The sequence below is a fragment of the Dipodomys merriami genome, unplaced genomic scaffold (assembly GCF_024711535.1).
Source record: "Dipodomys merriami isolate MVZ:Mamm:240054 unplaced genomic scaffold, mDipMer1.0.p SCAF_68, whole genome shotgun sequence".
Lineage (NCBI taxonomy): Eukaryota > Metazoa > Chordata > Mammalia > Rodentia > Heteromyidae > Dipodomys > Dipodomys merriami.
This window is the reverse complement of record NW_027206268.1, coordinates 2736781-2749085: the sequence shown is the minus strand read 5'-3', so window position 1 is coordinate 2749085 and position 12305 is coordinate 2736781. Positions and strand designations below refer to the sequence as shown.

General features: G+C 53.4%; 1 protein-coding gene across 2 annotated transcripts in view; it reads right to left on the bottom strand.

Moving 5' to 3' along the window:
* Positions 1-12305, bottom strand: part of Ephb1 (EPH receptor B1) — a 337284-nt gene that overhangs the window by 194881 nt on the left and 130098 nt on the right. For both annotated transcript variants that reach the window (XM_070005466.1, XM_070005465.1), the window contains one exon: positions 7977-8658. In XM_070005466.1, the coding sequence (XP_069861567.1) occupies positions 7977-8658 (682 nt within the window). The remainder of the gene's footprint in view (positions 1-7976; positions 8659-12305) is intronic.

Below are 12305 nucleotides of genomic sequence, written 5' to 3'. Positions count from 1 at the left end.
CCGTGTGTCTATGCCAGGTTTGTAGTTCATTATTTTATTATTTTCCTTTAAAGGGACTCATTCTTATCCTGAACATAATCACTTTAAAAAGAAGAGTGCTGAGAGGGAGGAAGGGATGAGGGGGGAAGGACAGGGAAAGGAGAGGAGGGAGGGGAGAAGAGGGGAGGGAAGAAGAAGGGAGGGGAGAGAAGGCGAAGGGAGGGGAGACGAGAGAAGGGGAGAGGAGGAAGAGGGAGAGGAGGGGAGGGGAGGAAAAGGAAGGGGAAAGGAAGGGAGGGGAGGGGAAAGGAGGGGAGGGAAGGGAAAGGGAGGGGAGAGAAGGGGAAATGAGGGGAGGGGAGGAAAAGGAAGGGGATAGGAGGAAAGGGGAGGGAAAGGTAAGAGAGAAGGGAGAGGAGGGGAGGGGAGGAGAGGGGAGGACAAGGGAGGTGATGGAAGGGGAAAGGACAGTAGGGAAGGGGAGGGGAGACATCTTAGTTGCCTCCACCTACCTGAAGACAGTTCCCCTCCCAGGGTCAGGACAACACCAAAATAGGGAGGCGGCCAGTCTCAAAATGCCAGGCTGGCTGTCCATGGCTCCTGCCTGCCTTGAATGAATCCCAGCATTCCAGGAGGCCGAGATCCACGAGATCACACTTCAACGCCAGCACAGGTAGCAAAGACCAACAACAGATCCTACCTCCAAAAACAGCCCACAAGTTAAAAAACAACAACAACCAAGCCAGACATGGTTCGTGTGGTAGAGCGCCAGCCAAGCAAGGCTAGCGAATGCAAGACCCTGAATTCAAATCCTGATATACAGGATTTGAAAAAACAACAGAAACAGCCATAGCACAGAGAGGGTGCGAGACAAAGCAGGCCGGCCACATCCACACGGGGGGGGGGGGGGGGGGGCGGGAGGGGTCCCCCCAGGTAGGAGCATTTATGGAATCTTACACTACTCCACATCCCTCACGGCCGGGCAAATGCAAACCGAAGCTGGAGGAGTCTTTCACCTATCAGATTGGAGGAGATTTTTAAAAAATGATCGCTTACTTGAGCCTCTTGGCAAGGGCTTGGGGACACGGGGGCCCCCCCCCGGCTTTGGCAGGGGCGCAGATGGGTAGAAAACTACTTTTATTATGGAAGATGATCTGGGGCTCTCTGTCGACATTAAACACGTCTACGCTCCGATTCAGCCGTTTTGTGGGGTCCTCGGGTCGGAGAACAATGTGCTTTGGCGTAAATATTACGCACCCTGTGTAAATACTCGCCCGGTAAATTAATGGATGGCTTTCTCACACGCTCACCTACGTGTAAGGGAGAGAGGGGGAGGGAGGGAGGGAGGGAGGGAGGGAGACAGAAAGAGAGAGAGAAAGAAAGAGAGCAAGAGAGAGAGAGACGGACCGACCGACCTTTATGTGGCAGAACGTCGTTCAGAGAAAGCCAGAGCTGGGAACACAATCTAAATGCAGATCGATGAAGGGTGAGTTGGGGGAGTCGGATGCGATAAAACAGCCGCAGGAAAGGAGGACCCCCAGTTATACGGAGCACACCGTCCCCTGTCGAGTGGGAAGGGGGTCTGGGGAAAGGCTAAGGCCAAACCCCCTGGGGGGGGATTAGGGTGGGCTGACATCCTGAGTGGACAAATGTAATGGCCCCTTCTCTGAGAAGTGTGTGTGTGTGTATATACAATATCTATGCAATATATATGTAACGTTATATATATTATATAATGTATCTACTCTACATGTTGTGTTATATATGTAATATATATATCTACTGTTACAAATGTGATATTACATATGTAATCTATCTACTATACATGTTACATGTGTGCTATGTTACATATGTAATATATGTAATCTATCTACTATACATGTTACATGTGATGCGATATATGTAATATATCTACTATATGTGATACATATAATACATGTAATATATCTACTATGTGTTATACATGTAATATATGAAATATGTCTACTATACATGTTATATGTGATATTATATATGTAATATATCTATTATATGTAATATATGTAATATACCTACATGTTATATATGTGATGTTATATATAATATATATCTATGATGAATTATGTGATATATGTAATATATGTAATGGCTGTAATATATCTACTATATGTGTTATATGTGATATATGTAATATATCTACTATATGTTATATGTATGTTATATATATAATATACGTGTATATATGCAACACTGGAGGTATCCAGGTAAGATTCTCAGCCTTCTGGATGCTTCTTGGACTTTAACTCAGACCCTGTCAGTCGGCCCTTGAAATGGAGCGTGGAGCAAGGGTTCAACTGCCTCAGCAGGTAGCTGGTTCTCACGTGTTTGGCTCAACCAACAGGAGTGAGACAGGACCTCCAAAAGCAGAGCGCACCTGTCCCTCAGCAAAGGCCGAGATCCCCCCCCGCCCCCCACCCCACCCCCACCCCCCGCCCAGTGTCTCCGGTACAAAAGCCTTGCTAGCGCGGTGAAGACTTGCTCCCGGTGGCTTGCCCGTGTGTGCGGCGTGTGACAGCTGCAGAGCGAGCTCTGTCAACACGGAAGCCAGCGGCCAAGGGCAGGGAGCACAGAGCCCGGGCTACCAGCGCGAAACCCAGGGCCCCGGGGCGGAAGGAGACAGCAAGCTTAGACTTGGAAAGGATGTTTTGTTCCCCCCTTCCGCATCTGGGTGATTCGGAGTGGAAAGCAGTGATTTCTCCTCCACCAGAGGAAGTCTGCGCCCCGGGAGGCCATTAGCGTTTTGTAGGGGGAGATTGCCGGGGAGGTCAGGTGGGAGTGGGAGGGTGGGCGGGGAAGGTGAGCAGTGGGCCGGTGCTCACGGTATGAAAGCATCTCTCCCAAATCCAGGTGATGGTGAGGGGCCCTCAAAGGGTTAAGAGCCAGTTAAAGAGGCAATTCCACCATCCCACCCCATCCAGGGGATGAAGGCGGGGTGCAGAGGGCAGAGCCTGCTCCCACGCTCTTCTGCCCTGGGCGGTGGCAGGAGGCGACCCTGGCCTTCAACTTGAACTCCCCGCCCACGCCTCCAACCTGAACTCCCCACCTCTGGAGCGGTGAGCACTCAATCTCTGCCCAGTCTCTCCCCTAAGAAAAGCGTTTGTGAGGGGACAGCTGAACTTCCTGAAAACACACTCTGTGCTTTTTTTTTTTTTTTTTTTTTTTGGTTATTGTCGGTCGTGGGGCCTGAACTCTGGGCCTAGGCGCTGTTCCTCAGCTCTTCGGCTCAAGGCGAGCGCTCTACCGCTTGAGCCACACAGCGCCACTTCTGGCTTTCTGGTGGTTCCTTGGAGATCAGAGTCTCACAGGGGACTTTCCTGCCCGGGCTGGCTTTGGACTGCGATCCTCAGATCTCAGCCTCCTGAGTAGCTAGGATGAACAGGCGTGAGCCATCAGCGTCCGGCTCCAAACATGTATTTAGGATGGTTGAGCCTCGAGAGGAGAAGCCTCTGTGCTGTCTAATCCTGGGCTCAAGAATAACCAGCCGGGGATCTGTACACACACACTAGCGCACGGAAAGGCTTCCCGGCCTGCGCCGTTAGCACCAGTAAGACAAGATGCAAGCCCATCCCCGCACCACTCCCTCGACCCGTTCATAGATCCTTCTCCACAGAACAGATGACGCTGGGGTCAGCTGACGACACACCTCAAAGGCCCTTCCCCTCCCACCATGACGCAGATTAATTAAGTCAGGGGTGAGCGGGCTTCGGACAAAATGTGCACCCCCTGCGCAGAGCGTGGCTGTATCATGTCTCGGCGGCTACACACCCCGCCCCCCGTGACGTGGAAAGCGTCCGCACGGCTTTGGTCAGCACCAGAAACGATGGTGGGTGGTTCAGGCACAGAGAACCAAATGATCAAGACCCCAGGAAAAAATCCCCTCTTCCTACAATCACCACCAGCGCCCAGCCCGCCAGGGGGGGAGTGGGGGGAATGGGGGGAGGTGGGGAGGGCACTGCGGAAGGAACATCCTTCCAGCTCTGCGTGCTGTTGATCGCGCCTGGTGTCACAGCCCATTACATCCAGCCAATTACATCGGATTCTTCTCTGGAGGGAGCTGGACGGGGCCGCCACGGGGCACGGGGGTAGGCCTGAGAGGTTTCTAAATGAAGTAGGCCTACTGGGAAATCCTATTACGAAGCTCATCTTACACGGCTACTGGTGTTAATGGCCTTGGTGGCTCTTGTTTCCCTGGGCAAAGCCGGTCTCCCCGGGGGGTTTGTGGGGAGGCCGTGGTGGTTGTGGGCTATAGCTCTCACCCATCAGCCGGCTGTGGCTGCTGCCGGGTGATCGCAATGCTCTGACTCGTGCCCACGTGTGAATACACAGATGCATGCATGCATGCATGTGTGGACACACGCGTGTGGGTGCATGTTCCCTCACACATCCCCCTTCTCTTTCAACACCTCAAGATAAGGAGAGTAGGGAGTCCCAGAGCTGGGAGCGGCAACCCTCGGGGAGATGGAAATAAACCCTGAAAGCCTCTTTTTTTTTTTTTTTTTGGCCAAGAGCAGCTAAATTAGACACATTTGTTTTCCCCTCCACCATCGAATCCTGCAGATGCTTGCATCTCAACTCCCCCAAGCTTACAAAGTGGACTTGTCTCAGTGGTTCGACAGAGACGCAGAAACTGTTGAAAGGATCAAAATGTCCCTTGGGCTTCCTGGGCGTGAAGGAATTTATATGGAGGTAGGAAATCACCAAGGTGGAGGGGGGAGGGGGTGGGGGGGGAGAGGGGGGCCAAAAAAAAAAGTGTCCTCACGTGGGGAAGAGAAAGCAACTATGCAAGGAAAAGTAGTCCCCCGTGGCTCACGCTTGTCATCTTAACTACTCAGGAGGCTGAGATTGGAGGATCGCGGTTCAAAGCCAGCCCAGGCACACAAAAGTCCCTGAGACTCTGATCTCCAGTAAACCACTCAAGAAAGCCAGAAGTGGTGCTGTGGCTCAAGTGGTGGAGCGCTCACCTTGAGCTGAAGAGCTGAGGGACAGCGCCCAGGCCCAGAGTTCAAGCCTCACAACCAACCAAAAACAAAAAAAGTGGAAAAACCGATATAATGACATGCAACCAGAAACAGAAAGGACATTTTTTTCCTTGCCACTCTAAGAGTCAACTCATGTAAAGTCCCAAATGCAAATACCCAGAAAAGAAAAATGTTATCAGATGGAAGTACGAACTATCCAGGCAGCCAACCTCCCAGAACAGCAAATTTCAGGCTACGTGGGGAGAGAGGGAGAGAGGAGGAGAGGGAGGTTTTGTTAAAGATGTTTACTGTTTCTCCTCTGCCGAGTTTCTGGAATCCACTATTTTTTCTCCCCAATTTTGGCCTTGTGATGGTTGAGTGTTCTTAGGAAACCGTCCCCAGAACCGCTCTGAAAACCCTCAGTGCCTAGCTGCCAGCACAGTCCAGCACACAAAATGGGTAGACAACCTTATTTTCTCGGCGGTTGTGGGGCTTGAACTCTGGGCCCGGGCGCTGTCCCTCAGCTCTTCAGCTCAAGGCGAGCACTCTACCGCTTGAGCCACAGCGCCACTTCCGGTTTTCTGAGTGGTCGATTCTCAGGGTGTCACGGACTTCCCTGCCCCGGGCTGGCTTTGAACCGCCATCCTCAGATCCCGGCCTCCCAAGTAGCTAGGATGACGCACGAGCCATGGGCGCAGCCACGAGAACCTTCTCGAGGATTGGCCACCAGTCTCTCACCCCATCACCAGAGAGTGTGGGGAGTCCAGAGCAATCCCTTAGGATTGCAATGAAGTCCATCTGAACCGCCAAGGGACCAGATACTGACAGTACCAAAGACAGAGCATCCATGGGATGTGACGTGACGTTCTTACGTCAGAAGAACAGGGAGTTTCCTCCACCTTCCCAGGGTTCTCAGCTCAGCGACAGAACATGGGGCCAAAGAACACGGCGTCTGGCCGCCCGGCCCCACCCCCCCAGCCCTGAGAGATGCCAGACATCGACCACGGCAGGGTGAGGGTACCCCGAGCTCCTCATTACCTCCACCCTTCGACAAGCCCAGCGTGCAAGGTTCCGTCGGAGATTAGAAACACCCACCAAAAACCAGGACAGGAAGGAGGGAAAGAAACGACCTCGATTTACAAAATCTGTCCCCACGAGCCCTTCTAGGACAATCACGGCGGCGGGGCGTGGGGGTGACTGACAAACAGCGTGGGCAGTCGAACACGTACCCCCACACACCACCAATAAAAAAAAAAAAACAACCAGAACAGCTCCAATTAATTCAAAGAATGAGAGCCTGTTCCCAGAGTCCCAATTAAATCAGAACCAATCCGTGCTTCCTCCGGCTCCTGCCATGAGTTTGTGGGTTGTGTTTTTTTTTTGGGGGGGGGGGGGAAGGTTTGCATGGAAAATAATGAGAAATACGAGAGGACCCCGGCCAGCAAGTACAGCGTGGGAGTCCTTGGAAACCACCCGTGCATGGATCCAGCTGCTGCACCTCTGCCTTTAAGAACTGAGCCTGGCATCCTGGCCTCCACTCAGACCCCAAGAATGCTAATAAAGGCGGCCTCCTCCATCCCCCCCCCACACACATACCCTTGGCCTCTCCCCCCCGCCCCCAGGAGTGCCAACCCAGGGACCAGGCTGGGCTGGTTTCTAAACTGTCTCTGTTGATTCATGACTGGTTCTGGCCGTCTCTCCCCTCTGTTTCCACGCCATCCATCATGGGTACCAGAACCAAGAAATCCAATAAAGAGACAAAGGCGCAGCTCGGTGCTCCCAGCAGGCTTCTGAAAAAGCTTGTGTGAGGGACCCAGCCCGGGCAATTAGCTCAGTCCATGGGATTGTACAGCCTGTGGCCGTTAGTGATCCCGTGCCAAGCATTTGGCTGGCAAGGATTTGGGGAGCAAGGTAAAACGGGGGGTTGGTTTGGGGGGGGCGGGAGTTTAACAGGCATGAGCCAGTTGAGTGCTCAGGCAGAGTGTGTTGGGGGGGGTGGTTCCAGTGGGATCATGAGAGTGAATGGGGTAATACAGTCCCCAGACCCCCAAACGGCTGAGAATACCCCACGGTCAAGGTCGCCATATTGGAAATTGTCCTCTTAAAAACAATCAGAACCTCCGAAGGTGGGGGGGGGGGGGAAATGTCATCATGCAGACCCGTGAACTCTTTGCCAATCCCGGACGGCCCCGGGCCCAGAATTCTGTTAACTTGAGCCAGACGGGAGTTGTGAGGCTTCCAGACCCTTCCATCCAACTCCCAAAGCAGAATGAGTCCTCCGCGTTTTTATGCGGATCTGAGGGGAGTCGGGGGGAGCGCGCAGTGCCCACGCACCCCCAGAGAACCTCGTCACTCTGCGTCTTTCAACTCCGCCTACCCCCACCCCCCGTCCCAGCCGCCTCATCTCCTTCCAAGGCCTGGCACCCGGCCCCAGGGAAAGACAGCCAAGCCCGAGGACTTCGAGTTAATGAGCTACATGGGTTCAATACCAAGTTCACCGCTGTGGGGGCTGCATTGAAATGAACTAAAATATTTTCCAAGTTCAGTCACTTCCCAATTACCTTTGGAGTGAATTGTCTACGGGCAATCCAAACACTCCATTCTCCCCAGAGCTTGAGACCGATACAGGATACGTGTGTGTGTGTGTGTGTGTGTGTGTGTATGTGTGTGCCAGACAGACACAGAGAAGGTGTGTGTTCCCAAATTAAAAAGAATCATCATCTGCTGCATTATTTTCCACAGTTCAGAATTCTCTCCCATCTCTACTTCCCAGCGTCAACACACAAGAGCTAGGCTGGACACATCGGGGAACTCATTGGGTCTAGCAGCGAGGATAGAAAATTCTCCGCGGCTTGCAAAGAAACCCTGAGGTTCTTTTTGTTCTATTTTGGAATGACCCAGAGCAAGAACTAGGGGAAGTCCCAAGGTAAGCTAGGAAGGAAGGAAGGAAGGAAGGACGGACGGACGGACAGGTGGCTCTCTTCGGAGGCCCCGGCTTACCTTTGCAGGCCACGCTGTTCTCGGGTTGGTAGCCGGGCTTGCATGTGCAGCGTCCGATGGGCACCATCCACTCCCCGTCCCCGTTGCAGTAGAGTTTGATGGGCAAGTCCACTTCCTCCGCGTTGGGAATGCAGGTGCCCGGCGCGATCACCAGGGACGTGCTCTCGGACCCCGTCATGGTCTCGGGGAACACGGCGAAATTCTGCACGATGCTGGGGCACTTCTTGAAGAAGACGCGGACCGAGAGGAGAGACATGCAGGCCCCGTAATCCTGGAAGGCGAGGTAAAAGCCGTTCCGCGTGAGGGGCCCGAAGCTCCGGACCTCGGTGTTGACCTTCATCAGCCTTCCCCCGAAGTCCACCTGGGAGAAGCTCTCGTCGGCCGCGATGGTGTCCACTTTGAGGTAGGGGGCTTCGGACCAGAAGGCCGACTTCTTGGTGGCGATGACCGAGTCGGTCTCGTAGTAGTAGAGGTTGAAGGTCTCCTTGCAGGAGCCGGGGACGTTGGGGAGGCTGCTGCAGTCCCTCACGGTGAAGCGCATTTCCGTGTAGATGCGGTGCGCACCCCGCCGGTGGATGAAGGTGGTGAGCAGCCAGTTGTTCTGGTTGGGCTCGAACACGTTGCACACCTGGTAGGTCCGAATTGTGTTCAGGTTCTCGTCGTAGCCGCTGACTTCTTCCCACTGTGCCCGGCCAGCCAGCCGCGGACGCACACGCGCGTGCGCGCACACACATGCGACAAGAGAAAAAAACAGAGTAAGAAGACAGAAGGAAGGAGGTGGCGGAGAGGAGAGCCTGGACCAGATGTGGCCTGAGGAGCTCAGCCACCCCATTGTTTGACTTGACAAACAACCCATCTGCCACACCATTTTTTTTTTTGGGGGGGGGGGGTCGGTTGTGGGGCTTGAACTCTGGGCCTGGGCGCTGTCCCTCAGCTCTTCAGCTCAAGGCGAGCGCTCTACCGCTTGAGCCACAGTGCCACTTCCAGTTTTGTGAGTGGTTTACTGGAGGTGAGAGTCTCACGTTTGAACAGTGATCCTCAGGTCTCAGCCTCCTGAGTGGCTAGAATGACAGAGCGTGAGCCACCGGCGACCCGGTTATTCTTTTTTTTTTTTAACCCCTCTTACGTTTGACGGGAGCAGAGATTTGTCCTCAGATCCTCACGCTTGCTGGGCACTCGTAACGCTCCATAAACGGAACAGGCTTTATTCTGGGAAGCATTCCCTCACCTAGCTCACAACTTGCACGCTGCGACTCCAGCTTCTTATCATCTGTGCCACAGCGCGTCGGCCGGAGCAGTGGCGGGTGCCGGGCATTCTAACCACTTTCCCTGTGGACCAGAGGTCTCATGACAGGGACGCTTCTGAGCCAGGGATGCTCTCCCATCGCCGCGCCTCACTTCCGTGGGAAAACTCCCTCCTAGCTCCAAAACCCACACGAGCATAAAACTTGCCAGTTTCTCCACAAACCTGTTCCCAACATCTCTGGCTTTAGAGACACTCACTCCATCTCTTTGGAAGACATTAAGGATGGGGAAGCCTCTGAGAGGGACCTGTAATTAAGGAAGCGAACTAAACCCCAGGGTGGGCAAATCTCAAGCAGAGACGCAAGGAGAAATGTCGGATGGTGTTAACTCAGGGAGTGAGGAAAGCGTCGATGGTTCATATTGGGGGGGGGGAGGAAATGAGCTTTCATTTGTAGCAGCCCTGAAGAGAAGGAGGAGAAGGAGGAGAAGGAGGGAGGAAGAGGGGGGAGGAGGAGGAGGAGATGGAGGAGGAGGAGAAGGAGGAGGAAGAGGAGGAGAGGGGGAGGAGGAGAGGGAGGAGGAGGTGGGAGGAGGAGGGGGAGGAGGAGGAAGAGAAGAGGAGGAGGGAGGAGGAGGAGAAAGAGGAGGTGGAGGGGGTAGGAGGAGGAGGGAGGAAGAAGAGGGAGGAGGAGGGAAGAGGAGGAGGAAGAGAAGGAGGAAAAGAAGGAGGAGGAGAGGAAAAGGAGGAGGAGGAGGAAGAGGAGGAGGAGGAAGAGGAGGGGGAGGAGGAGGAATAGGTAGGAGGAGGTGGGAGGAGGAGGGAGGAGAGGGAAGAGAAGGAGGAAGAGGAGGAGGAGGAGGAAAAGGAGGAAAAGAAGGAGGAAGGAGAAGAGGAGGAGGAAGGCGAAGAGGAGGAGGAAGGCGAGGAGGAGGAGGAAGACGAGGAGGAGGAGGTGGTAGTTCTGACAGTGTTTCACATCAAGTTTGCAAACCGACTCTCCCCCATCCTGAGTCATTACAAAACTTACACACACACACACACACACACACACACACACACACACACACACACACACACACACACAGAGACACACACGACAGGTTTCTTCTACTGTTCTGCCATGGTTGGGACTCTCTAGCTTCCACCCATTGTTCCAATTGGGTCAGCAGTGTACAGGTGAACACGACTCAGTTTACCCAGTGGAGGGCCGGGGCTGGACCGGTGGGGAGCAGAGTCTACGAGCACCCCAGGCCCAGGCCAACACCGAGAGACGACGACGGACACGGAGCGACCTGCGTCGGGCTTAGCGTAGCACGGCGGCCGGCTGTCTTTACGTTCTGCGGTAACCGGGAGATGGCTGTCACCAGCCGCGCGCGCGCAGCCGGGATACCGGGAGAACATTTATCTTCAAAAAAAAAAAAAAAAACAACTGACGCTGATGAGCATTTTTATAAGACCCCGCAGAGGTAATTGCTGCCGGCGCTAACCTTTCTGGGCCTCAGTTTTCGCATCTGTAAAATGCAGGAGCTTGGCCGGGTGACCCCCCCCGAGTTGTAAACGTCTACAGATCTCATTGATTCGGCGACAGCTCCTGAGGGAGCAACCAAAGCAAAAAAAAAAAAGAAATAATAAATTTAAAAAGAAAAATGAGAGGGGCTGCCTTGCTGTATATCCAAAGAGAGAGAGAGAGAGAGAGAGAGAGAAGAAAGAATTTCAGAGAAAGGAAAATACGTCCCCCGTCGTTTGAGGAAAACCATAATGCGGTCTCTCCATTTCTCCCTCCCTTTCTTCTCCTGTCAGCGGGTGCCACCGGGGTTGGATAGATAAGTGATCGGAGGAGTGGGCTGGACTAGGGAGAGACGCGTTCCAGACGCAGGCAGTAATTAGGATGGGACGCCTCGAAGGAAAGGATGTTTTATTTTTTTGGTTAATGGAGGGTAGGATGTGGCCTTCCCTGTGGGGGGGGGGGGGCACACACATTGTTGTTTGTTTATGATACTTGGAATCAGGGCTCACCGCTGGCTGGTTATCTCTCACTATTCCCCATTCATCAGTGGGCAGGGAAGAAAAAAAAAAAAAAGAGAGAAGTTACTGAAGGCCAGCTTTATCACAGGAATTCCATTAGCCACGGGAGGAGATACAGACACACGCCGAGTTTATATAATCTTGGGAAAAGGACAGAAATTAGCAAGCGAGTGGTAAAATAACTAACTGCAATTGTGGGTAATCACTGCTGTGAGGGGAAATTACAGGGTGTCAAGAAAGCGTTTGGGGACGGGGCGGGGGACAGTACCTGATATGTTGAGGAGTGTCGGGGAAGAGCCTCCAAATGGGGAGGAGATGAATGGAGAGAAGTTAACCTGGAGAGGCGTGTGTATGTGCGTGTCCTGGGGACGTGCAGGGGCAAAGGCCCCGGGGTGGGACCAAAGCAACCTGGCTGGAGCCTTTGGAATCCCCTGTGGTAGAGGAGGGTAATAAAGCTGGAGGAGGGACTAAGACTATGCAGAAAGTACATCAGGTGGGACATTTGTGCCATCACTGCTGATCTTTAGGAAGGAAGAACACAACTGATCACAGATGACTTTATGTGTGTGTGCGTTTTGTTTTTTGTTTTTTTGATTTGGGGATTTTTTTTTTTTTTTTTTTTTGGTCAGTCTTGGTGCTTGAACTCAGGGCTGGGGCGCTGTCCCTGAGCTCTTTTGCCCAAGGCTAGTGCTCTACCACTTTGAGCCACAGCGCCACTTCCGGTTTTCTGGTGGTTCAATGGAGATCAGAGTTTTATGGACTTTCCTGCCCGGGGCTGGCTTTGAACCAGGATCCTCAGATCTCAGCCTCCTGAGTAGCTAGGATGACAGGCGTGAGCTCAGGACTGGGTTTTTGAAAGATGCCTCAGTTACAATGACAGGGGGGGGTCGAAGGTACCTGGAGATCACGGGGAGGGCAGATGGAGAGGTATTTTAGGGGAGACTCTCTGGGCTCTCATTGAGCCTAACATCGAGGGGGCAGGGGGCACAGACCAGACCCAAAGGACCATGTGTCCCACGAACCCTTTCTGTACCACCAGGCCTGTCTCCCTTCCCAGC